This window comes from Eupeodes corollae, chromosome 2, assembly GCF_945859685.1.
Source record: "Eupeodes corollae chromosome 2, idEupCoro1.1, whole genome shotgun sequence".
NCBI lineage: Eukaryota > Metazoa > Arthropoda > Insecta > Diptera > Syrphidae > Eupeodes > Eupeodes corollae.
The window spans coordinates 132311856-132336996 of record NC_079148.1 but is presented as its reverse complement, the minus strand read 5'-3'; the positions used below and the strand labels follow the sequence as shown (position 1 = coordinate 132336996).

At 35.1% G+C, this 25141-nt stretch overlaps 2 protein-coding genes across 2 annotated transcripts; both read right to left on the bottom strand.

Moving 5' to 3' along the window:
* Positions 1-2173: 2173 nt before the first annotated feature.
* On the bottom strand, positions 2174-3644 carry LOC129947091 (glycine cleavage system H protein, mitochondrial). Its single transcript, XM_056057526.1, has 3 exons — positions 3202-3644; positions 2500-2775; positions 2174-2436 (listed from the first exon to the last, which is right to left on the bottom strand). The coding sequence occupies exons 1-3, from the start codon at positions 3320-3322 to the stop codon at positions 2339-2341; spliced, it is 495 nt and encodes a 164-aa protein (XP_055913501.1). The 5' UTR covers positions 3323-3644; the 3' UTR covers positions 2174-2338.
* Positions 3645-8346: 4702 nt separating this feature from the next.
* LOC129947090 (uncharacterized) lies at positions 8347-18396 on the bottom strand. The gene is made up of 5 exons (XM_056057525.1): positions 17873-18396; positions 9734-10016; positions 9142-9470; positions 9008-9072; positions 8347-8948 (listed from the first exon to the last, which is right to left on the bottom strand). Exons 1-5 carry the CDS (start codon positions 17945-17947, stop codon positions 8630-8632), a joined length of 1071 nt encoding a protein of 356 aa, XP_055913500.1. The 5' UTR covers positions 17948-18396; the 3' UTR covers positions 8347-8629.
* Between the last annotated feature and the right edge of the window lie 6745 nt (positions 18397-25141).

The following is a 25141-nucleotide window of genomic DNA, read 5'->3' as shown; positions in this document are numbered from 1 at the left end:
ACATCTTAAGCCTCTGGCAGCATGAATCTTTAATCATACACCTGCACACGCGGTCTACATTATTTTAACATTATATTTTTTCGTTCTACTCTACAGTTCTACACACATGTTGACTTTTCAACTCACGCCATAAACGAACACAAAGTTGTCCCATGATGATTCATTCATAACAGATCATACAATTTGAGAACTTCGGAAAGGGATACACTTACTATTTATCAGAAAATATTTGCAACGAATTCATCGATATAATGCGAAAACAAATCCTAATAAAAATTTTAAGTGAAATTAGATCGGCAAAATATTTCTCCCTAAGTGTTGACAGTACGACCTTTTCCATATCGACCAGTTATACACTAATATACCTACTTAGAAGTTCGTTACTTTGTTTTGATTTGATCCGAACCTCTTCCTCATTTTTATAAATGATCTCCTGTCTGCTACTTCTAATCGTTTCCACACCCACAACCCTCCTCTTTGGATATAGAACTCCAACGGCGGCAAAATATGATTAACTCATTAAATTCCGACCTAGAGACCCTACATTGTACAATGGGGAATAAAAAATCGTGTGGAATTTAATGCTTCGAAAACGCGATGCTGTCTTGCATCGTTAAAGCGAGATAAACCCTCTTTGCCACTATCTATGAGTGGCACTAGCATCAATTTTTCTCTTCGTCTGATCTGGCTGAATCTACAAAACCTATATACGTCCGAAACTTGAATATAACTCTCATCTCTGGGCTGGTGCTCCAGTAACTTATTTAAGCCTCTTGGAAAGTATTCAAAAAGGAGCTTTTAAAATGATTGGTGACATTAACATCATCAACTCGTTTACATTACTGGAACATTGACGCAAGGTTTCTTGCCTCACCCTTTTTTACCGTTATTTTAACGGACTATGCTCTATTTAAATAGCCAGTTGCACTCCTCCCCTTAAACAATTTAACCGTAATACCCGCGCTTCTAGGAATGCCCATCAGTTTATCCTTGAGCCCAACTTCGGCCGTACTAGGAAGTACAGAATTGCTTTGCCACGCTCTATCTTTTCCTGTCATTGCAATGTTCAGAAATTTAAAACCAATGTACACAGACAGCTCCTATCCAATCCTTCCCTCTTTTAATAATGCTCACACTATGTCTTTGGCATATTAAAGATATAAAAAGCGCTTTTAGTGTTTGCTAATTATAAAAAAAAATTGAATTTTGTAATTCGGTATGGTCGGTTCTTAAAATGTATTCCTACTCAAGAGCATAAAGCATCAATCTTGACATTTCTGCAAAATCATGATATTTCAATGGAGGATTGTAGAGGTCGGGAAAATATTATGGTTTGCAAGCAAGATTAAAGGAGAAGTGCGGCAAATTTGGTACCTTTGTACCTTGTGCAGCACATTCTCTTTACTTAGTAGGCCTTCATGCGACTGGTTATGTGCAGGAGGCAACAAGTTTCTTTCAAGTGGTTCAAAAAATTTACAACTTTTTTTCTGCTTCTACCCATCACTGGAATAAATTGAATGTATGTTAAGGTTCACATAGAGATCTTAAAAGCCCAGGGCCCCCAAAAGTCTAAGGACGACCCTGATAATTCATAGTTGAATGTTTATAAGGCAAGGGCATCCATTTACAAGGAAATTTTAATTCTTATTTATATAAATAAATTCTTTAGACAAAATTTTTCAACAAATGTCCTAAGTTTCTGCAAGTGCTACCTTATCCCTAAGAATATCGTAGATGAGAGCCAAAAAATATACGTTCTTATGACAGTAAAATGAAGATAGAGCAATGGTCTGCTATCAACTATTGCCTTAGACGATCTTACTCCAGGTAATTTCTGCCAACATACCGTATCGAAAATTTGGCTTCAAGTTAGATTTCAAAAAAAGAGACAAAATCCAATCAATAAGAGACAAAAGCAATTTACTTTTATTCAAAATATTTAAAAAAAAAATAATCAATGAGCGTACAAATAATAATTATAAGTCCATATCACGTCAAGAGTGTCTGATGCCGTCGAAATTGGCTAGAAAAAAATGTGATAAGAACTCAAAATCCAAGATTTTCAAAGTCACGTGGTGGCTGTCTTCTTCTTATGGGGTCAGTTTATGTGTCATCTTATAATACGCCTTACTTTTTCAATACAATAAAAAAAGAAACAAATTATAACAAAAAATCTATTTACAACTGATAACTCAAGTTTATTTTTGTACATATTCAATTTTAAAAAGAAAAAAAATCTCCAATAACTTTTCTTAAAACATAATTAGTTACAGCAACAAACAAAATAAAAATTAGGTGTACATACTTAATATAAATAATTTAAGGGAACTTATATAAATCAATGTTCGTCTGCCTTCAAAAACTCTTCATACTGTTTTTCATTCATAAGCTTCTCCAACTCCTTAGGATCAGCGATAGCAACTTTAAATAACCAACCTGTAGAGAAAAAATTAGGATTTATAAATAAGGAACAAATTCAAGTAAGCAACAGGGTTTAACCTTTATCGAAACAATTTGTGTTGATCAACGCTGGTGATTCTTCTACTTGGGTGTTTTTCTCCACAACCGTTCCAGAAACTGGTGAATAAACTTCACTTGCTGCTTTAACACTTTCTAAGGCTCCACATTCTTGATGTAGGGTGAGTTCTGTGCCTGGATCAGGCAGTTGGGCGTAGACAACATCTCCTAGAGCTTCTTGAGCATAATTTGAAATACCAACTGTGCCCACTTTATTTTCAATTGTTACCCATTCGTGTTTGTCGGTGTACAGACGTTCTGAAAAGGATAAAGCTTCATTTGTGAAACAACTCAAATTTGACATTTTGCAATAATTCTAGTAGTTTAAGTTTTGAAATAACTGAAATTTATATTCAAAAGCTTAATGATATTAATATTTTATTTAAAAAAATGAGGTATTCACTTGATCTTTCAGTTAAAAATAAAAACCGATATCATTCTTAAAAATAAATTAATATTTCTCTCATATTTTAACACACTTTTGGTTCATACTGTATCCATTCTTTATCAGAGACACAAACCACTGGATAAATGTCAAATTTTATTTTATTCACAATAGTTGACAGTAAATACTACAAATTTCCCAACACTCGCACTGTGAATAGGTTTTTCTACTATGTTCATAATGTCATCGAATATATTTTTAATTTTACATAATTTATGAAATAAAATTTTAATTTATACCTGCAGCTCTCACACTGGTTAAACTTAAACACCTCAACTGCTGATTGGTGGTATATCTGATTCTAGAAACACCACTGGCAATTCGCATGCCACCCCGAAAAACTTTTGCGGTTATGGACATAATTTGGCAAGAATATTTTTACACTTTTCTTAAAAACACCGACACCGTCTTCTCTTCGTAGTCGTCGTCGTCGTCTGTCAACTTTGATAGTTCGAGATCGAATGAATTTGTTGCTTTTGCAAAAAATCTTGAAACACAGCAAGAAAAGTAATTTATTGATAAGATAGAAATTGAAATTTGTTTCGAATCAGAATAGCGAATATAAAAGTAAAAACGAATTCAATTGACACCACAATCCAAAAGGTTATCAATAAATATAGAAATGAAAAAATTGTATAAAGACGAAAGGTTGCTTTCAACTTCGTGGTTGGTCGCAGGAACAGTGACAGTAGTAGTTAACAGCACAACACACAATAACACAAAGTGACAGACACAGTAGAGATAAAAAGTTGATGATGTAGGGAAGAAAATAATCAGTCTTGATTCAATATTATGATTAAAATATTTAATATTTACGTTATCATGATGAACTTTTGTCGCTGTTTGTAAATTTTGATACAAAAAAGGTCACTTACATTAGAAATTAATTATATAAATGTTTTGATGAATTGTTATCAAGTTAAAAACGTCCTAATATAAGCAATTTTTCGAAAGTTTTTGATGATTTAGACTTGAAATGGACTGCAGAAAAAGAATTCCTTTCGCAGCTTTTTGAGGCTATCCAAAATGTAAGTAAATTCGTCAAGAAATAGTTTTTAAGAAGACTTTTGATACACTACAGAATATTCGTAAATGTTTTTGGCTATGCTTAAACTGTAAAATAAGCCAAATAAACTAAGCCTGCAATAATAAATAACATTCTACAAAAAGAAAAGTTTAGTTTCAATGGCTGTGTTCAATCACGTGTTGGATAGGTGGATTTTTTGATACCTTGTTGAAAGAGTTGGATAGCTGTCAAAAATTAAAAAAAAAAAAACTTTCAGCTGTTCACAAAAAGCAGAGAAACATTTAAGCTTCGAAGTCAAAATTGTTGTAAGATAAAACATTTAATGGATAATTCAACTGATAAGTCGGACGATGATGAATTGATAGGTGCGTAACAATTTAATAAACAATAGATAGCATTTATCTGCAATCTATGTTAAATTTCCTCTTAGCTCAATTGGAAGTTTTAAAAAAATAGATCATAATTACCTTCTAAAATTCGAAGGCAAAAAGCTTCTTCATCGTCTATTATGTACAGAACATCCTCAAATACAACTTTAACTAACATTTTGTATCTTTTTGTTTCCAAGTTTCTTAATATTCAACCATGTGTTGAATCAGTTGTTCTGTCAGATACCTACATACCCCAGAAATTCTTGGATACCTTTGGATTCCTTTTTTGACATCTCAGCTGTTTTTGATCAGCTGTTATTTTACACGTAAAACACTAACAAAAAGGTATCCGGATACCCTATTTGTCTGAGATTGAACGAAGCTAATGAAGTCAGCTCTTAGCGTTCTCTTGGCTTTAGGGCCGAATTGAGGGGAGGGCAACCGGGGTATCCTTTACAAACGGGGGCCCCCACAATAGATACTTCGGAAAATTTTAGTGTCAAATTCAAACTAGTAAACATCTTTTTCTGGTGGTGGGGTGTTGAAGGATCTGGGGGCTTATGCTGCAACTTTTCCTACGCACTTTATCAATTGGAGGTTAGTGCGAGGGGCTAACAACCCCTCCACAGTGAAAAACTTGAAAGTTATGGGAGAGATACCAGCCTCGGATAATGAACCCACTCTTATGGTAATCAGACCCGGAACGACAACGGACTACGCATTGAGAGTTTGTACCTAGAATGTAAGAACCCTCTACACTCCAGGTGCGACTAAGAAACTTGAATCTGTCCTCTCGCAGTATAAGGCAGATATTGCGGATCGTGGGTCGTGGGAAATCGGCTGAGATCGAAAGCCATGGATTTCAAACCAATAAATGATCGCCTGGCTGTGATCCGCATCAAGGCCACATTACAGAACATAAGTATAATATGAACACACGACCCTACCGATGATGCTGAGGAGTCTAGCAAGGAGAATTTCTACGACCTCCTGGATAGAGCCTACGGAGCCTGTCCAGAGTACGACGTTTCGCCGCCGTCCTCCCAAATACTACAACACATCGTGCAACCAATATCGCGAAAGACAAAGTGTCTGCCAGAGGTTAAATGATAAAGAAGAAGCTTAAAAGAAGATGATATTCTATTACAATTATTATATAGCACTCTAGTACTCTATTTTAAGTAGACGCAGTTCCAACTCACTACCCAACTTGAGGGAGTACCCCAATCGTTTAATGGCTGAGTGGGGTGGTACTTGCCCGCAACCTCGGAGGAGTTTGTAATCTCGAAAATTACCTGCTAAGATAACAAATTAAATGATCGAATATTGGGCGAAAAAAGGTTCCACAGAACTTCAAAATTTGCGATCAAAGCCAGTACAGAGTGGCACCGAATTCTGATTGAAAAATTATCGGAGAAGAAAAGCGGCCAGTTTTTAGTCTTGAAAAAGCTCAGCGACACTCATTGGTCTTGTCGGGCTGAAGCTAGGAAAGCCTTAGTCAACGGCTATTCGGAAATCGAAGAAGCTCTAACCAGCATATCTTTCAATAAAGACCAAAAAGACATAGTGAGGAATGAAGCAACGTACCTTCTACAGAAGGTGAGTGGTCTCGAAACCGCTTTATTTTCAACATTTTGTAACGATATCTTGGAGCGATTCAACGCTACAAACAAGATTGAAATCATTCGTGGAATCCAAACAAAATAATTTTGATAAATAGGAGGAAGCAGCCAAAAACATATCCCATACTGATGAATATGTACAATCACGCACCCGCACGAGAACGAGAAATGTGAGGTTGAATCCGCTCGATTACGTGAAAGCACAAGACGCAAATCTGTCACCCATGGAAAAATACAAAGTATCCGCCTTCATCCCAGTGATTGACCAGCTATCCGTTTATCTTACTGAAAGATTGCACGCCTCTGAAGCTGTAGATTAGAGATTAGATTAGATTAGAGATTTAGATTCTTGAATCACATCGAGGAGATGGATGCTGAAAAATTGCACGCTGCAAAAGAGTCATTGGTGAAAGTGTATTTGGATGATTTAGAGCCTAGTCTTGGTAATGAGTTGGTTCAATTTGTGTCTTTGATTGCCTCATACAAAAAGGAAAAGGACTATGGAACAGATCAATCGCCGTTACTATTTTATTACCAAGTTCTCGAAAATCAAAATTTCAGGCCTACATTCCCAAACCTCGAAATTGCATTGAGATGTATTTGGTTTTGATGGTAACAAATTGCACTGGAGATCGCTCATTTTCAAAAATAAAAATTATAAAAAAAGTCATTTGAACCACGATGGGACAAAACCGCCTATCGATGTTTCTCTCCTGATCATTGAAAGCAATTTACTCCAAAAACTGGATTTCAATAAATTATTTATTGAAAAACTCGAGTAAAAAAATGGTTTACTTTATTTTGATCTGATTGGCTCGACGATTGTACATCTACATTAGTGAGATCTTTTTCCTTTAAGAAGCCCAAGAAAAGATGACCGGATTCCCTAAACTGTTGAGTGTAGACTGCATTGCTAAACGAACAAAAAACATACTTTTAACATTTTTAAAATTGAAACTTACTTATTAATTTTTCTAATACGAATCACCTATGACTACATTGAAAAAATCACTGTTTTTTTGTTGTTTCTGTTTTGACGTTTGACCGTCGCGTTCCTTGTAAAAAGCTGTAATTTTAATATGTCCATCGCGTTCTATTTGTAAGCGCTTAACTTGATCGCGTTCTGTTTAAACAAAAACGTTTATTTTTATAGAAAACAGGAAAGACACGTCCCGCTTTCTGTTTGACTAAACCCTTAAGTACTATTCACATGAGCACGACCAACGACCAACGAATGAACGAATATTCGTCGATTTTGACGTTTCTTTCACATGAGAGTTTTTAATTCGTCGCGAATGAAGCCACAGCCGAACACCATTCACCACCGAAACCAAAATAAGAATGATTTTTTAGGTTAAGTACGCGCGATTATTTTATTCGTTGCGAGTGTGGATTATGTGGAACGCGAATAAAGTTTGAAAGTTCGTATCAACTATAATTTTTTTCGCGACGAATAAATTTGTTTTCTTAAATTTAATCATATATTATATTGAAAAGTAAAAGTATGTATCATAAATCAAATATAAACTATATTGCTATCGTTTTGTTAAGAATTTGTGTTAAAATATGTCTTCAAACGTATATAAACTCACATTTTGTAAGTCATTCGTCGTTCGTTGGTCGCGCTCATGTGAATGCTGCTTTACTGTCTGAAACGTTTTTGTGATTTTTAGCATTTTTAATGATTACTTTTATACAACGGATGGTAAGATTATATTTATTCCGATTACAGAAACCCATGAATAAGTTGTGGATGGATTAATAATGACACCTTTTCTATGGTAGAAATGTCAAAACTGGCATTTGATTATTAACGATTACATTTAGTCCTGTAACGATATAAATGTCCTCTTTTCAGAATAGTACAATTTTCTGCCACACGTTTGGATGAACGCCCCAAGAAATATTTATGGAAATAAAAGAATATTTATGGAAGTTTTGTTTTAAATGTCAAAATTGATTATTCTTAGTTTATAAGTTTTGAAGTTCGACTTTCTTTATCAAATTCGTGAGATAAATGTCTCGTTAAGATTTGTGTCAAATTGAAATCGATTGTTTTACAAACAACGATCAAATTTGACAAACTATTAAGTATTTAACGATTAGTTCTGGGTTTTTTCCAGCCAGTTTCAAGCATACGAACAATATTTACCAATACAATTTACGTAAACAAAATCAATTCATTCCAAATCCATGTCATAGATACTGTCATTGATGGTGTTTTTCATTTTTAGATAACCTCTATGACTATCTGACGCTATTACGGAACAAAAAATCTCTGCTGGGGGCTCTCGGCTGGTCTTATCAGTTTGAACAAATAAAAACAATGCAAAGCATTCGAGAAAAATAGTAAACAGGCGCAAATAAAGTAAATAATATTTATAAGTTCAATTTTGTATTATAATCAACAATATTGCAGTAGCGTTATTGAATCTCATAATAGATTTGTTGGTAATTTTTATTAAATTATTTATCTGTCTAAAGTTTGTGTTATTTATAAATGAAATTAAGAAAAAAAATACATAATGTAAAATAGTCTTAGAATTCTGTGATGTACATACGTCAGCTCAGCCCTACATGGCAGAGAAATGAAATACAAATAAAATTAAAATTATTGAAAAAAATCAGGATTTGTTCGCCATGGTGGCTATTGGTATCTTGAATTCCGAACTTGACCGTTTTGATTTGATCTCGGCATTGGCGGAGTATAATCAGGTGCTGGGAGTGTTGGCTCAAAGCTATTAGTTTGAGCGAATTGTTGGTGTGGCTGCTGTTGCAATGGTAACTGTGGTACTTTCACTGGAGGATATTGCTCAAAACTGTCAATATTACGGAAGCGTCTCTCTTGAAGATTATCCGTAGACATGCGAGCAGCTCGTTTAATTGATTCTTCGTTCAATTCAACTGGTTTATTGTGCTGCCGTGGTTCTACAACAAAAGCTGCATTATCAAAACCAGTTTCATCTCTGTAATACAAATTGTCATAAAATTACGTAACTATTTATCAAACATTTGGATAACTTACTTCGGTTCAAAAGCGTGAATAGGTGAGGTGTGACTGTTATTGAAAGTATGATTGATAAAGTCATGCTAAATAATAAAAAAAAATTCATTAAATTAAAGAAATGTTTATTGATTTAATAAAGTTTCTAAACTTACCACAAGGTCTCTTGCAACATATGCTCCAATAAATACATAAATCATCAAACCAAAATTAATCAACCATAAAACGAATCCTTTCATCGAAATTAACATCATGAAAATAGCTGAATATTCAGCTGCAAGTATCTGTGCTATATTGATGTCAGTATTTACAGGTCCAGGTTGAGAGCTTGACATGCTATATTGATATGCTTTCCGTTGATATCGACCAAAATCAATACCAAACATAATTCCCAGAGCCAAATCCATGCAGCAAGTTATAAGTGCAGCACTTGCCCAAGTGCATAAAACTGCTATGCTAACATTTATGTTACGTTTCTTAACATCTGTCAAATAAAATTATAGTAAATTCTTATTATTCTGTCAAAAAAAAGCATCGACAAAATGTAAATTGACGTTTAAACACAAAGTGACACAAATGTCATCGCTTTGTTGGAAGATCATATCATTATTGCAAATGGCGGAAAGTGTCAATTCTATTTTGACAAGTAAACTTCAACAAATCGGATGACAACTTTTGAGTCACTTGCAAGTATTTTTAAATAAAAAAAGGAGAATTATTTTGTATTTAAAAATTAAAAATACTTACGAGTAGAAAGTAAACACGAGCTTGTAAACCAAACCAAAGAAACAGCCAAATAAACACAAGCCCAAATAAGTATCTGGGTTGAGTTTAAAACGGTTTTCACGCTTTTCAATTGGGTGAAATTAATATCAGGACTTGGATCCAATTCACAACTGCCTCTAAAGTACATCTCATAGAGAACAAATTTCGTAATTGATCCATAACTAACTAATTCATCCAGATCAAAGATACAGAGATACAATAAAATTGTAATTATCGATAAAATAATCCATGTCACTGATTGAATCTATTAAAAAAAAATATTTAAAAAATCATGCGGTTTTTAATCAAACAATTATTAATAAGTAAAATTCAATGTTTGACAAACAATTTGCAAAACAATCAAAAACTGTTCTTTTTTAAACTACTTCAACAATACAACAATTAAAAAATCAGTAACGGAATAAAGCAAAAATTTAAGAATTTAAAATTTATTGTTAAAATAAATCAATTTATGAGTTGAATATGTGTATATGTATATGAAAATCAGTTTATTTCTGATTTGCACTTGTCAAAACAATGATTGTCTCTAATTTTAATGTCTATTGAGAAAATAAATTGACATTTGTTTGACGGATGTAAGTCAAATAAACCATCGTTAACATCAACATAATTTACTGCACTAATTTTAAACAAATTTACATTCAATTTTGACAGCTACACTGACACTTGTTAAATTATTAACCCATTAAGAGCCGAATTTCTTTAAAACAAAAACTTTTAAGGTTCATTTCTTTTATTTTAATGAAAAATACAATGAAACAATCCTTCGCAAGTCCATCTTATTCGGTTATAACATTGTTGACAGCGTAGTTGTTTAGCTATTCGCTTCGGAAAATGGTTTCCACTAAAAAATGCTACAGAGGGAACTACCGATCGCTTGGATGACGCTGTGTATAATTTTGCAAGTAGTGACGAACAATAGCACGATGAACCTGCAATAGGTCTATGTTGCTGTTGTAGACCATTTTATGCAACTTCCAGGCATTGACCATCACAGAATTCATCATTACTATAAAAAGTGGCCACCACCACTTTTTGCCACAAAATTTCATTCGGTAATTATTGATGGCTTGATCATGAAGGTCAACGCCTCCCATCCCTGAGTTGTACTCTGCGATCATTTTCGGCTGCTTTACATTTACTTTTGCTTTTTCCTTCGAGCACCATCGGTTGACTGAATGCATCGGTTCGATACCTCCAAAGTTTGAGCCCACACTCACAGCGCTGTTGTCATTCTGTGATCATAGAATCCTCTATTTTCTTTTTTGAACTCTGCATTCGATTTCAGCGGACATTTTTTTGTTCTACACTCGCATACAGTCCCAATAGCTCAACTGACGTCATGTGACGTAAAAAAATTATCAAACGATACAATGTGATCTGAAGGATGGGTTACTTTGTCCAAAAAATCAACAACAACTCTGGATCCGAGCGGCATTTGCTGTTTTGCCATAGTGACGTTTTTAGATCCACAATAGGTTTCGAATTGGTACAAATAACCACAACTGCTCGTCAGCATCCAATTTTTAAAGCCAAATCGTACAGGTTTGCCTCTAATGAATTGCTTCCAATAGTGACTTCCATAGTATTTTACCATCGACTCGTCAAATGAAAGTTTTTCGTGTATATATCCAAACTGGTAAAATTTTTCATTTAGAAGGGTTGCTAGAAGCCTTATTTTTGCCATTTTGTCGGTAAGAACCATATTATTATTGTCAGCAAGGTGGAGATATTTTTTGATTTCCTTGAATCTGGTTAGGGACATATTGTTAGCAACAAATGGTACCCGAGTGTCTTCATCTGTTTGACAGTACATATTCTCTCTTGGTATAGAGTGGTAGCCGCTGTAAAGCAAGATACCCAAAAAGACTTTCAAATCGTGTTCGGTGAATGAAAAATTGTGGGCATTAGACTGCATAAAGGCGAGACTGCTCAACAATCAAATTAACTTCTTCATCAAATAAAGTTTCCAAAGCTTCAAGTTCCGACTTTCCATCTAGTAATAGTTACCAAGTTTACTTTTTGTCCCGAAAAAAAACTGCTTTTTGGCATTTCAACTGCATATGGTTTTTTGGACCATTTTGGAAAATTTTCACAACGATTTGCGGTTTGAATTCTGCGCCGTAGCTCTTGAAGCGGTAAATCATCTTCACTGTCACTGCTACAAAACACCTTTACTTCACCTGGAACAACTTGCGGCATGGTGCCAGCAACAAGATCTTCAGCATCACCCTCCTCCACATCCGTATTATAATCTGGTTTTGGTGGAAGTAACACAATGTCTAAATTGCTATGGCTTGAAGACGTTTCAACGAAGTCTAAGGCACGTCCTAAACTCTGAAAGTTTCTGCCGTAAAAACTTGCTGGTTTGATGCTTTGAAATTTCATATCAATGTGAGTAATTATCTAGAAAATATGTGTGCTTAACTAGCCATTGTACCCAAGCGAATACAATACTTTTATTACTTACCGAATGCTATCAAAAGAATTTTTTTTCAATAAAACTTATTAACAAAATGAAAACAAAAGCCATTAACGTTCTAAATTCAGTTATATTGCTTTCAATTAAAATGAGAATTTCCTTTGACACTGACAAATGATGACTAGCCTACTGAAATCACGCAAAACTGACTAATACGAAGCAAAAGAAAGCAAACTAGAAAGTAACGGGATTTGCTGCAGTTATTTTTTGTAAGCGAAGTTGTAAAGCACAATTTGCGTGAGCGAAACAAAACAAAACTGTCAAAAAACTCATTACGTTTCGGCATAACGGCTACTTGAAAATGAAATGACTATTTTTTTGTACCCGAATGGATACAACGGCTATTCTATGAAAATACAATACTCCATTAAAAAGTTCATGTGTAAAAAATTTTGTTCGATTCCAAATATGTAAGAATGTTTAGTGACAACTTTCAATATTAAAAACAATATTTTAAAACAATATTTTAAAAACTATGACAAATAAAAGTCAAATAATCCATTTTTTGTATTTGGAAGCACAGTTTCATCTTTCATTTTCTACATACAGTGAACCAAAACAAAAGTTGTACAGTAGATTTTCTTTTGTTAAAATGGAATTATCTATGGAGTAAATTGCGATAAAAAAAAAAAAAAAAATACTTACCAAAAATAGGGAATTTTTTGACCTCCAGATTAAAGGCTCAACTATAATAGTCATAAGCTAGCATATGCGCGCATAAGTAAACGTGCGAATACAAAGAATCTCAAGGCCTAACTAATAGATACGTGAGCAAAATTGCATTATGGCTAGCCTCATTAACTTTGCAAAGCTTATGTTTGCTTATGCCTATTATAGTTGGACCTTCAATACGAGTTAACATAATGGAGTCTAGCACTGTTTCGTTCAATTTTTCTCAGTTTCGTTAACTTAAGTAAGAGCGAACCCAGTCCCTCGGCGCATAAGTAAAATCTGACATGTAGATACTTGAGCAAAATTGCATTATGGCTATCCGCAGTAATTTCACAAACTTAAATGAATTTTCGTTGGGTTTTTGACATAAGCTTATGTTTGCTTATGCCTATTAAGGCTCAACTATAATAGGCATAAGCAAACATAAGCTTATGTCAAAAACCCAACGATAATTCACTTAAGTTAGCGAAATTACTGCATAGCCATAATGCAATTTTGATCACGTATCTAAATGTCAGATTTCACTTATGCGGCGAGCGACTGGGATCGCTCTTGCTTAAGTTTGCTTAAGTTAACGAAACTGAGAAAAAATGAACGAAACGGAGCTAGGCTCCATTATGTTCACTTGTATTGAGATTCTTTGTATTCGCACGTTTACTTATGCGCGCATATGCTAGCTTATGCCTACTATAGTTGGGCCTTTATAGTTGGGCCTTAAGTAAAACACATTTTTTTAAATAAATTATTTTAATAAAAAAAATTCAATGAATAAAGTCTGTTGTATGAAACCAAAAAAAACTTGTACACTTTGTAGTTACATTACTGTATAGAACCGTTATCCAGTAGGCTTTATCAGATAATCTTTTTTTGACAGGTTTAGTTGTTTTCATGTTGCAAAAGTAATAATTTGTTAAAAATTTATAAGAGAAATTGAAAAAAATGGTATGGAATGGAATTTATTGTTAAGTTTTGAGACGAAAAGAAAAGTCTAAGACAAATCGCTGATATTGTGAAAAAGCCACATTCCACAGTTCAGTACGTTATTAATTCTTACAAAAAAAAAACAGATTTTTAACAAGACCAAGTGGAAATGGGAGACCGAGAAAAATGTATACTAAACAAACCAAGAGGCGTATAGTAAGAATTGTACAAATTAACCCCAAAATGTCGGCAGTGGAAAAATCGGAACACCTCAATAGAAACAAAACTGTCCAAGTTCATCCACAGACGGTAAGACATTTTTTTACATTCGGAAGAGTTAATAGGTTTTACGCCTTGAAGCAAACCACTTGTATCCGCCATAAATGTAAAGAAGATCCTACAATTTGCTAGAGAATATATAAATAAGGCGATAGAGTTATGGAATTCCGTTATTTATACCGACGAATTACAATTCAACATTTTTGGATCCGATAGGCGACGCGACGTTTGTTTGGAGAAAAAGGGGTACAGCGTTAGATCCTAAGAATGTAAATTGCACAGTAAAACATGGCGGTGGCAGCGTTACGGCGTGGGGTGCAATGGGAGAAAATGGAGTTAAAAATTTTCAATTAGTGGAAGGAACAATGAATAAGTTCCATCACCTGAACATCTTGAAAAATAATTTAAGAAGTACTTAATGCATCAAAATTGGACCTCGGAGATAATTTTAGTTTCGTTCATGACAATGACCCAATTTATTCCTCGTTGATAGTGAAGGGACGGTTTTTACAAGGATATAGAGTGTTCATAAAAATAGCAGTGATTTTGATTTTATACTTAAAAAGTGTTAAAAATTCAATTTTTTTTTTTTAAATTTTCGGTAAATAAATATTTTAGTATATAAAGTTTTAAGTATTTGTAACATACTTGCATATAGAAAACTGAACCGAAGAAATTCGAAAACTTATTCGAAAACTCAGTTTGGAGGGAAAAACCTACAAAAATATTCAAGACATCCTAGGCTCCTCAGCAAAAATGGCAAAATAAACCGAAAATACGAGGCCCAAAACGGATGACTACTGAAAGAACTGGCAGAAAAATTGTTCAGTTAGCGAAACAGAACCCTTCCATAAGCTCTAGGAAAATACAAAATTTACTTCAACTGTCTGTTAGCGCTGTCACGTATTTTATAAGCGAAGTTACCAGCCCAAAGTCCACGCAAGGCACCATTATTGAAGAAAAGGCATGTTGTGAAGAGAATTGAGTTTGTTAAAGCGCATAGAGATTGTGCAAAAAAGAAATGGGAAATGTTTTGTGGAACGGTGAATGCAAAGTCGTACTTTTTGGGTCAAAGAGTCGTCGAGAATATGTGAGAAGACTCTAAAATGCAGCATACGATCCACGGTATACTATAAAACAGTGAAGCATGGTGGAGGAAAAGTTATGAAATGGGCTTGCTTTTCATATTACGGGGTCGGGCCTATTAATCCCAATGGGGGGTATAAGAGATGCAACCGAGTATTTGAAAATTCTCGAGGAGGTTATGTTACCCTATGTTGAAGAGAAAATGACGTTGGTTTGGGTATACCAACAACACTATGACCAAAAGCATACGTCAAAAAAGGCAAAATCATGGTTTGCGCAGAAGGAGTTATCCGTTATGGAGTGGCCCGATCAATCCCCCGACCTTAACCCCATCGCAAATTTGTGGAGGGATGTTAAGAACGCGGTTCATAAAGCAAAACCAAAGAATTCGAAAAAGTTGTGGGAAGCAGTGCGTGATTCGAGGAACGCAATACCAGTCGAGAGGTGTCAGGTTTTAGTAGACTCGGTGCCACCTAAGAACTATTTGTAAGCTCACAATATTTCTATACTTTTATATAACTTATTACAGTTTTTCTTACTTCTTACGTAATAGATCTAGTACTTTGTCATGCACTGCTATTTTTACGAACAGCCATATATTTAAAAAACGGATTTACTGTGACAAAGCTAGCGGTAAAAAATCGATAATACTTATTTTCTGTTATTATGAATAAAATATTTTAGTTTGTTATTAGAAGTTTAGTTAAATATATTATCACGTTGATATTGAAAGCCGTTTTGTTTTATTAACTTCCCATAGGAAGTTATTGTAATGGGTCCGATTTGTCAAATTGAAAATTTTGACATTTCTCGACGTTTCAATGTCCCTAGAGTCGAAATAAAAGATTTTTAGAAAGATGTCTGTGCGTGCGTGTGTACGTACGTTCGTGACGTTTTTTTCGTCGTCCGTAGCTCAAGAACCAGAAGAGGTATCGATTTCAGAAAGGGCTCGCAAGAAAATTGCGTGGGTGGTTTTCTTACAATAGCAGTTTGAAAAAAGGTGAACATTTTTTAAGCTTAAATATTTTAAATAATATATTGTAACGGTGTACCAAACAAGTATATTTTTTGGAAAAACTCAATTTAACGGTTTTTTTATAAATCAATAAAACTGAAAAAAAAATTGTCACCTCCAAAATTTTACGACTAAAATATGATTTCATCTCTAAAACAATTTTGTGCAACGAAAAATAATGTTTTTGACTTCTGATAAAATTTTGAGAAAAATTGAATTGACAGTTTTTTTTATAAAAAAAAAAAATCTAAAAAAAAATTAATAAAAGTTGCTAACAGTTGGTTTTCGACTCAAATATTTATTCAAAATTTTGAGACATTGGCTTTAATTAACTTTTATCTTTCAAAAAATATTGTTTTAAGCATTCAGTAAAATTTAAAAAAAATCGAATTGACAGTTTTTTAACAAAAAATAAAAAACCGAAGCAAATTAAAAAAAGGTGGTGAAAAATGATTTTCGACTCAAATATCTTTTCAAAAATTTGAGATAATAGCTTCTAGCTAATTTTTACTTATAGGAAATATTGTTTTCAACATTAGGACAAATTTTGAGAAAAATCGAATGCACAGTTTTTCTTACAAAAAAGTAAAAAAAATCGGTTTTCGTCTTAAATATCTTTTCAAAAGTTGTAGGTATTGGCTCCAAACTAATTTTATCTCATAAGAAATATTGTTTTCAACATTCAGTAAAATTTTGAAAAAAATCGAATTGACAGTTTTTGTACAAAAAATTAAAAACCTAAAAAAAAATAACAAAAGTTGGTAAAAATTGATTTTCGACTCAAATAGCTTTTCAAAACTTAAAAATATTTCGATATTCAGTATTTTTTATATAAAAATCCAACAATCCCTTTTTTCATAAAAAAATAAAATCTACAAAAAATAGTACGCAAATTTGGTAAAAATTGATACGAGTACATATAGACAAACTTTTAAGAAAGACAAATCGACAGACGGGATGGTCGCATCCCAGCATCTTTTATTTATTAAAATAATTTATTAAAAAAAATGTGTTTTACTTAATCTGGATTTAAAAAAAAATCCCTATTTTTGGTAAGTATTTTGTTTTTTTTATTGCAATTAACTCATAAGAAAATCAACTGTACAACTTTGTTTTTGGTTCACTGTACATATGTTCACTATAAATGTCAAGTCCCAAATGACGAAACAATTGTTTAACAATCAATAAAATAAAATTATGATTGAAATATTTCTTGGAAAATCTCTAAAGTAAAAAATCTTAAGTGTACACTTAAAAACATAAACCAAGACTATTTGTAATACAAAAAACACAAAAATACTGACTCAATGCCTAAGAATTCGCACTAAAAATTTTCGCTTGAGTAGGGGTAAACTTTTCAAAACAATTATTGAGTGGATTGAAAATAGTCTCTTCAGAAATTTTTGATTATCTTTAATGGAGTTGTTCAACACAACTTGACATAGTTTTGAAGATAGTAACAAGAATGACACATAAATCAAACCAAACATTCTTGTAAACCAAAGAATATTTGATAAGTTTCAACGACTTATTTTGAGTGTTAGGAAATATTTAATATGATATTTTTACACGTGTCAACAATTTACGAGATTTGCAATTTGTTTTTAGAAAACATGAACAACAAAAATTAGAACATTATACGAACCGCACCAAGAACTCCAGCCCATCTTGCCACAGTTTGGATCATTGAAAAGCTTGAATACGTTCTTGACAAATCCATTGTTTCGAATTGTGTATTCGGGTCGTTTCGAAATAAGTCGTTTAAACCTAAAAAATTAATTGTGAGTCACACAATTTAGGCACGTAAAAGACGCGCGCGCACTTAACTTCACACCTGTCCGATATAACTGCCACAAACGTAACCAAAATATCTCTACAGTCAGTCTGGTTTCGAAAAACTTATGTACAACACTGCGTAACTTAGATAAGAATTATTATCAAACAGAAATGTAGTTACTATTGTTCATAGTTTTGAGACGATTTTGATAGTTCACATCCAAAAACTTGTAAATATAAAAAGTATTTATTGTTATTAACCGACTACGATCTTCAATATCAAATTGATTAGTGCCTTAACTTAGATCAAATTACACTCTTTTCTAATGAATTGAAGAACAAAAGTCAACTCGTATTTTAAGTTCTTTTCTCTCTCTCCTATTGTCACTGGAAGCTCTTTAAATGAAAGGTGTAGTGACAGCTTATCAGATGTACATATTTTGATACTCTTACACTTATCAGATGGCAGCACCACATTTGCACTACTGATAGCACAACACAAAAAACAATATAACTCCTTATCAGCTTTGAAAACTTAGATATCAAAAAGCTACTGATAATAATGAATTAATTTGTATGAGTAAATATCCATTACTCTTTGGTTGTGTGTATGTGTGGAAAAGTTATTGTAACCATAACGGGACGCATGTGTCAGATTTGGTGTTATGACAGGTGAATTCACAAGCCACAACCAATCCACTTGAAAATAGTATATTCTGTTCTAGAGGCCAATTGAAATGACGCATCGTTCTGTCTTCAAAGATATTCTACTTGCCACATTCGTACACTACAATTTCTCGGGAAAGACGTTGTTGCATTACACAGGCGTCTATACATACTTTTGGATAAGTTTATTAAAAAATATTTATAGAAATGATCTTATTTTTAAGGCAATATCTTCGCATACATATTTCGCAGTAAGACTTGGCCTAGATTTGTCTTACTTTTTTATCGGGCGCGTAGTAATGGCATTGAACTTTTTTTTGTTTGCAGTAAAAAGAACAAATATTTTGATTTCGAACAAAAGCGATTGTTTGTTTTTCTTTTTTAACTGTAATTTCAGTTGGAATAAAATAAAAATTATCTTTAATTGAAACAGAAGGGAAAATTGTGATTGGCACAAAATTCACCAACGATTTTATTTTAAAAAAATGTTATGATATTGCATGACACATCATTGTAAGAATATTTTTAAAGCTTATAACGTTGGAATTTGACTCAAGAAAACATGAAAAAATCGGATTTTATAATTTTGTCCACTTAAAATCAATCGGAAAAATATACAATACAATGTTTGACGCTAAAGATAATGGGCAGGTTCAGATAGCATTCACTCAAATGTCAATTTTTTCAAATGTTATTAATTTTAAATTATTGTCTACAAACATAATCCTCTTCCATAGCTTGCCAGACCCTTGCTCCCTTTTCAATACTTCAAGGAACTATTTTACACTAAACTTTAAAGTTGTGCACTAAATACATAAATCATCAGATGTTGAAATGGTAGACATGTGCATTCAAGAGGACACAAGCGTCCACAGGTTTTTCTCAAAACCCACCTCTGTATATCAACTCCTACTCTCACCTCCCCTGAACATCGGCTGCCTAGTACCTCAACTGGAGATTGGGTTCCAACCCCAGTGTAAAGTTGTTGGGGCAGCAAACGAGAGAGGGGGAGAGGTGTTTCCACTAAGGCACCTCTGCTTATCCAGGCGGCAGCGGACGAATTCTCGAGATGGAATCAACGGTGGCGTCTACAATTCCAGTAAGGTTGAACTGCTTAGTGAACATCTTATAGGGCTTCTTCGACTTATTCGGAGCCCAGGTCTGTAAGGAGCGGTTTATCTGGCTCCCCTTTCTTGAAGTTATACCTAGGATCTAGCCCTCCAGGTTGGGGGTTGTGCCGTCGGGGTGACTTCCTGGCCACGTAAAAGCTTTCATAGTTGCGAAGCACCAACAAGCCTCGGATACGGACGGATTTACTGTTGACAACCATCGCAAACGAATAAAGGACAACGAACTTCGGATATGCACGTGGAATGTCAGACCACGTGTGGCCGAAGAATTAGCGGAGGCCCTAGACCGCTATAAAGCAGATATCACCGCCATCCAGGAAATACGATGGGATGGGCCGGGCAAAAAGAGGATGAAAAACTACGATATTTACATGATGACTGCTACCACGAAAACCAACAGCGCTTATTTGGATGCGGATTCGTCATTGGAGCCAGACTTAGGCAAGAAGTCTTGAGCTATAGGTGCATCAATGAGCGCCTCATGACCATACGCATCAAGGCTAAATTCGGCAACATTAGCCTGATATGCGCGCACGCCCCCACAGAAGAGAAAGACGACAACACCAAAGATATGTTCTTCGAGCTCCTAGACAAAACATATGAGCAGTGTCCTAGCTACGATATTAAAATTTCCCTGGGCGATTTTAATACCAAGCTTGGAAGGGAAGACATCTTTGGTGAAATAATCGGGAAAAACAGACTGCAGGCCAACACTTCCTACAACGGATTCAGGCTCATAGATTTTGCTGCGGGGCGAAACGTCATGGTAGACAGTACGCGTTTTCCAAACCTCAACATCCACAAAGGAACTTGGACTTCTCCAGATCAATCTACCGTCAATCAGATTGACAATATTGCGATCGACGCCAGACACGCTTCCAGCATTACGGATGTACGAACTTTCCGAGGAGCTAACATCGACTCGGCCCACTACCTCGTTGTAGCCAAGGTAGCACTTCGGATTTTCAGATCAAAGGCAAAACAGGGAGGTGCTGGGAGAAGGTACAACGTCGAACGGCTACAATCACCAGAGATCGCCAAATCCTTTTCCAACCGAGTTACCAGTAACCTCTCTCGAAGTTCTCTGCCGCCAACACAATGTATCGAAAACCAGTGGCAACATTGCCAAGATGCAATCAAAAAAGCCGACTCTGATGTGCTGGGTTTCAAGCAGCCACCAACAAGGAACTCCTGGTTTGATGAGGAATGTCGGCAGGCAAATGCAGCCAAACAACAGGAACGCAAAGCGGCGCTGCATAAAATTACGAGAGCTGCTCGTGAGCTCTATGAGCAGGAGAGGTGAGAGGAACGCCGACTTTTCAGAAGGAAAAAGAGAAGGCATGTGAAGCGTGCGGTCGAAGATAGAAGCAGGAATGAGGAAAGTTTTATGAACAGCTGAAACGAAATTCACAGGTACATAAACCTAGAACCGAAGGCTGCAAAGAGTAAAGTGAAAACATCATAGTGGAACCGCAGTCAATGCTGAGGATATGGAAGGACCACTTCTGCAGACTGTATAACGGCGACGACGAACTGAATTCCGCTTTCAGGCAGGATGATCTATTCAATATAGACGACGAAAGCCAACAATCCCGTCCTCCCGACTTAGAAGAAGTAAAGATTGCCATATCTAAGCTGAAGTCTAATAAAGCCGCTGGAGCGGATGGCTTGAATTCCGAGCTGTTTAAAGCAGCTGGAGATAAGTTGGTTAGGAGCATGCACCAACTTATCTGTAAGATATGGTCGGAAGAAAACATGCCCGATGAATGGAACCCCAGTATTGTTTCCCGATCCTGAAAAAAGGAGACCCTTTAAACTGCACCAACTATAGAGGAATAAGTCTACTTAACATCGCCTATAAAATCTTCTCTGCCGTAATACGTGAACGTCTAAAGCCCATCGTCAACAACCTGATAGGTCCTTATCAGTGTGGTTTTAGACCAGGAAAGTCCACAGTTGATCAAATATTCACATTACGCAGATCCTGGAAAAAACGCAAGAACGCCAAATCGACACCCAACATCTTTTCATCAATTTCAAGGCCGCATATGACAGCATCTACAGGGACGAGCTGTATAGAGCCATGTCTAGTTTTGGCATCTATGTCAAACTCGTCCGTTTGTGCAGGAGGACCATTCGCTGTCATGTGATTTTTTTTACATCGTGCTTGAAAGAATAGTGCAGAGCTCACACGTCAACACTACAGGCACTACCTTTCAAAAGGCTGTCCAATTACTAACATATGCTGATGACATTTACATAATCGGAAGAACTCAGCGTAATGTGAATGGGGTTTTTGTGAGTATTGAGGCAGAGGCGGCAAAAATGGGTTTACCGGTTAATGAGGGCAAAGCAAAGTACATGCTGTCGTAAAGAAAGGACATACAACACCGACGTCTTGGTCAAAACGTCACCATCGACAAACGTAACTTTGAGGTAGTCAAGGACTTCGTTTACCTAGGCTCCACTGTAAACGCAGAAAACAACACCAGCGCTGAGATCAAACGCAGAATAACTCTTGTTAACCGCTGTTGCTTTGGATTAAGAAAGCAATTGAGTGGTAAAGTCCTCTCTCGAGGGACCAAAGCGTTGCTATATAAGACGCTTATAATCCCCGTCCTGCTATACGGTGCAGAAGCATGGACTATGACAAAAGCGGATGAAAGCACCTTGGGTCGCTTCGAGAGAAAAGTTCTTCGTGTGATCTACGGTCCCGTATGCATCGAAGGGGAGTGGAGGAGAAGATGGAACGACGAGCTGTACGGGCTGTACAGCGAGGTAGACTTAGCCAGAAGGGTAAAAGTCCAACGACTAAGATGGCTGGGTCACGTAGAGCGCATGGAAACCAATGCTCCGGCCCGGAAAGTCTTCGAATCCACATCCACAGGACAGCGCAGTAGAGGAAGACCGCGGATCAGGTGGCGCGCACAAGTGGAAGATGACCTCACCCAACTTGGAGCGCGAAACTGGAGACATCTAGCTAGGGACCGAGCTAGAAGGAGAAGTTTGTTGGGTGAGGCCCTAGTTCACACAGGACTGTAGCGCGACCTTAAGTAAGTAAGTAAGTTCAGCTGATATTTTGACATACATCAGCAGATTTGAATTGATAATTTCCAAGAAAGTTGCTTTAGTTGGAAGGCAAATGTTTGACAGCTGACAGCTAAAATATAATTTTTTCAAAACAATTTCCACAATCGGACATATCATATAACACATCAGTCAAACTGACAGATGAAAAATGTGTTGAAGTTATAACCAAATCTGACATTTTATTTTGTTTTTAAAATAAAAAATCAATCAATTTTTTCCCAAAAGAAACCCGAAAAAGAGAAATAAAATAAATTGATTTATTAAACCAATGGAAACTGAATTGTAATCTTTCTTTTTGCGACTGTTTTAAATTTTTTTTGGAAGAAATTCATTATGTTAAACTTTTGTACTACAAATTTAGTAATTTCTCTGGAAAATTAAACAAAATATTCATTCTTATCGGATAGCAGAATAGGGCTGATAAATTTACTGAGAGTCACCTAAGCACTATGCCAACATTCCATACGGTCGTAAATTTGCTATCATATCAAATATTACTAAATTATGTTTATTGATAGTGTTGACGCTTGATCCCCTCGTGATCAATCAAACTGGACAAAACATAATCTCTAAAATCCTCTAAAAAAAGGTGAACTACAATTGTGTCTCCTAAAATCAAAAGCAACGTATTCCACTTTTCTAGAAAACAAAGTTAACGACGCAGTTTTCTTCATTTTTTTGAAATCTATCTTTCAATGTGATTGAAACTTTCAAAAGTGTTCTTATTCCAAAGATATTTTGTTTTGAATACTAGGGTTAGAATCAAAAACAACGTATTCCGTAGGCATTTTTGAATCAAAACGACTCTATTCCTGTTTTGAACCAAAGTAGCTCTATTCCAGAGTAAATTCAAAATTTTTTTTTTTTGAATCAAAACATATGTATTCCAAGTTTTGGTGCAAAAATCAATTACTGTCAAAATATTGTGCATGGATTTAGTAATTATTTTTAGTTCGATCTATAAAGCTATTAAGTGCGGATGCAATTTTATAAAAAGTCAGTATGGAATCGATCGAATCACCTGTTCTTACAGCATATCCACGCAAAAAAAAAATAAATAAAGAAAATACAAAGCGTCAGCTAGCTAAAGTAGAGCGGTAAGTAAATCTTTTAAGGCAAAATAAAGCATGTTTTTCATTTTCTTCACCATGTAGGTACAAAAGGAAACAATTACCAATAATGCCTACATGCAACCATAAAGGTGGATCTTATAAATGTAGAAAATTGACAACAGCAGATGCATTATATTTTTCAAATGGCTTTTATACAATACCCTCAAAAGTTTCCCAGGATGCATTTATTTTAAGCTATTGCAACATTCAAAAGCCTGAACGTTCGGACCGCAATTTGAAGAATGGGCCAAGGAAACAGTTCTCTGTAACTTATGTTGTCAGAACAAAACAAAAGCATACCGTTAAAGTTTGCCAGAAGACTTTTTTAAATATTATTGGAGTTACAGCCAGTCGAGTAAGAAATATTTGCAATAATCATTTCAAAACAGGATCAGTTCCTTCGGAGAAACGTGGTGGTGACCACAAAAGCTCTAAGCTAAGAGAGACGAAGGAACTCATAATTAAGTTTATAAAAAATTATAAAACCATGGAAGTGCATTATTGTAGGAGTAGAACCGCAAAACGACAGTACCTACCTGGCGATCTTTCCATTACTAAAATGTGGAAAGGTTTCAATCAGAGCCATCAACTCAACCAAGCTAAGTTAAGCTTTTTTCGTATGGTTTTCAACACATGCTTCAATCTTTGTTTTAAACCCCCTTCATCAGATGTCTGCTCGACATGTCTTCAAATTAAGGAACTTTTAAAAATTGAAAGAGAAGATGAAAAAAAGGTTCAACTAATGACAAAACTTCGTATCCATAAGTTGCGGGGAAAAGCATTTTTTGACCTATTAAGAGAGGAAAGAGAAGATTTGTTGACAATGTCTTTCGACTGTCAGAAAAATATGACACTACCCAAAGTTTCTGACCAAGCAGCTTATTATAGTCGGCAGATATATCTGTATCTTTTTGGTCTCGTCGTAGGTAATTCGCACTCATCTCTAACCAAAGAAAATGTTTTTTTATACTATTGGACGGAAAACAACAGACCCAAAGGATCAAACGAAATTGCATCTGCTGTATTTCACCAGCTTTGCTTTACAAATTTGGAAGGCATTAAAACAATTCGTTTGGTTGCTGATGGATGTGGTGGGCAGAATAAAAACTCGATTATGATAGGTATGTGTGAGTACTGGCT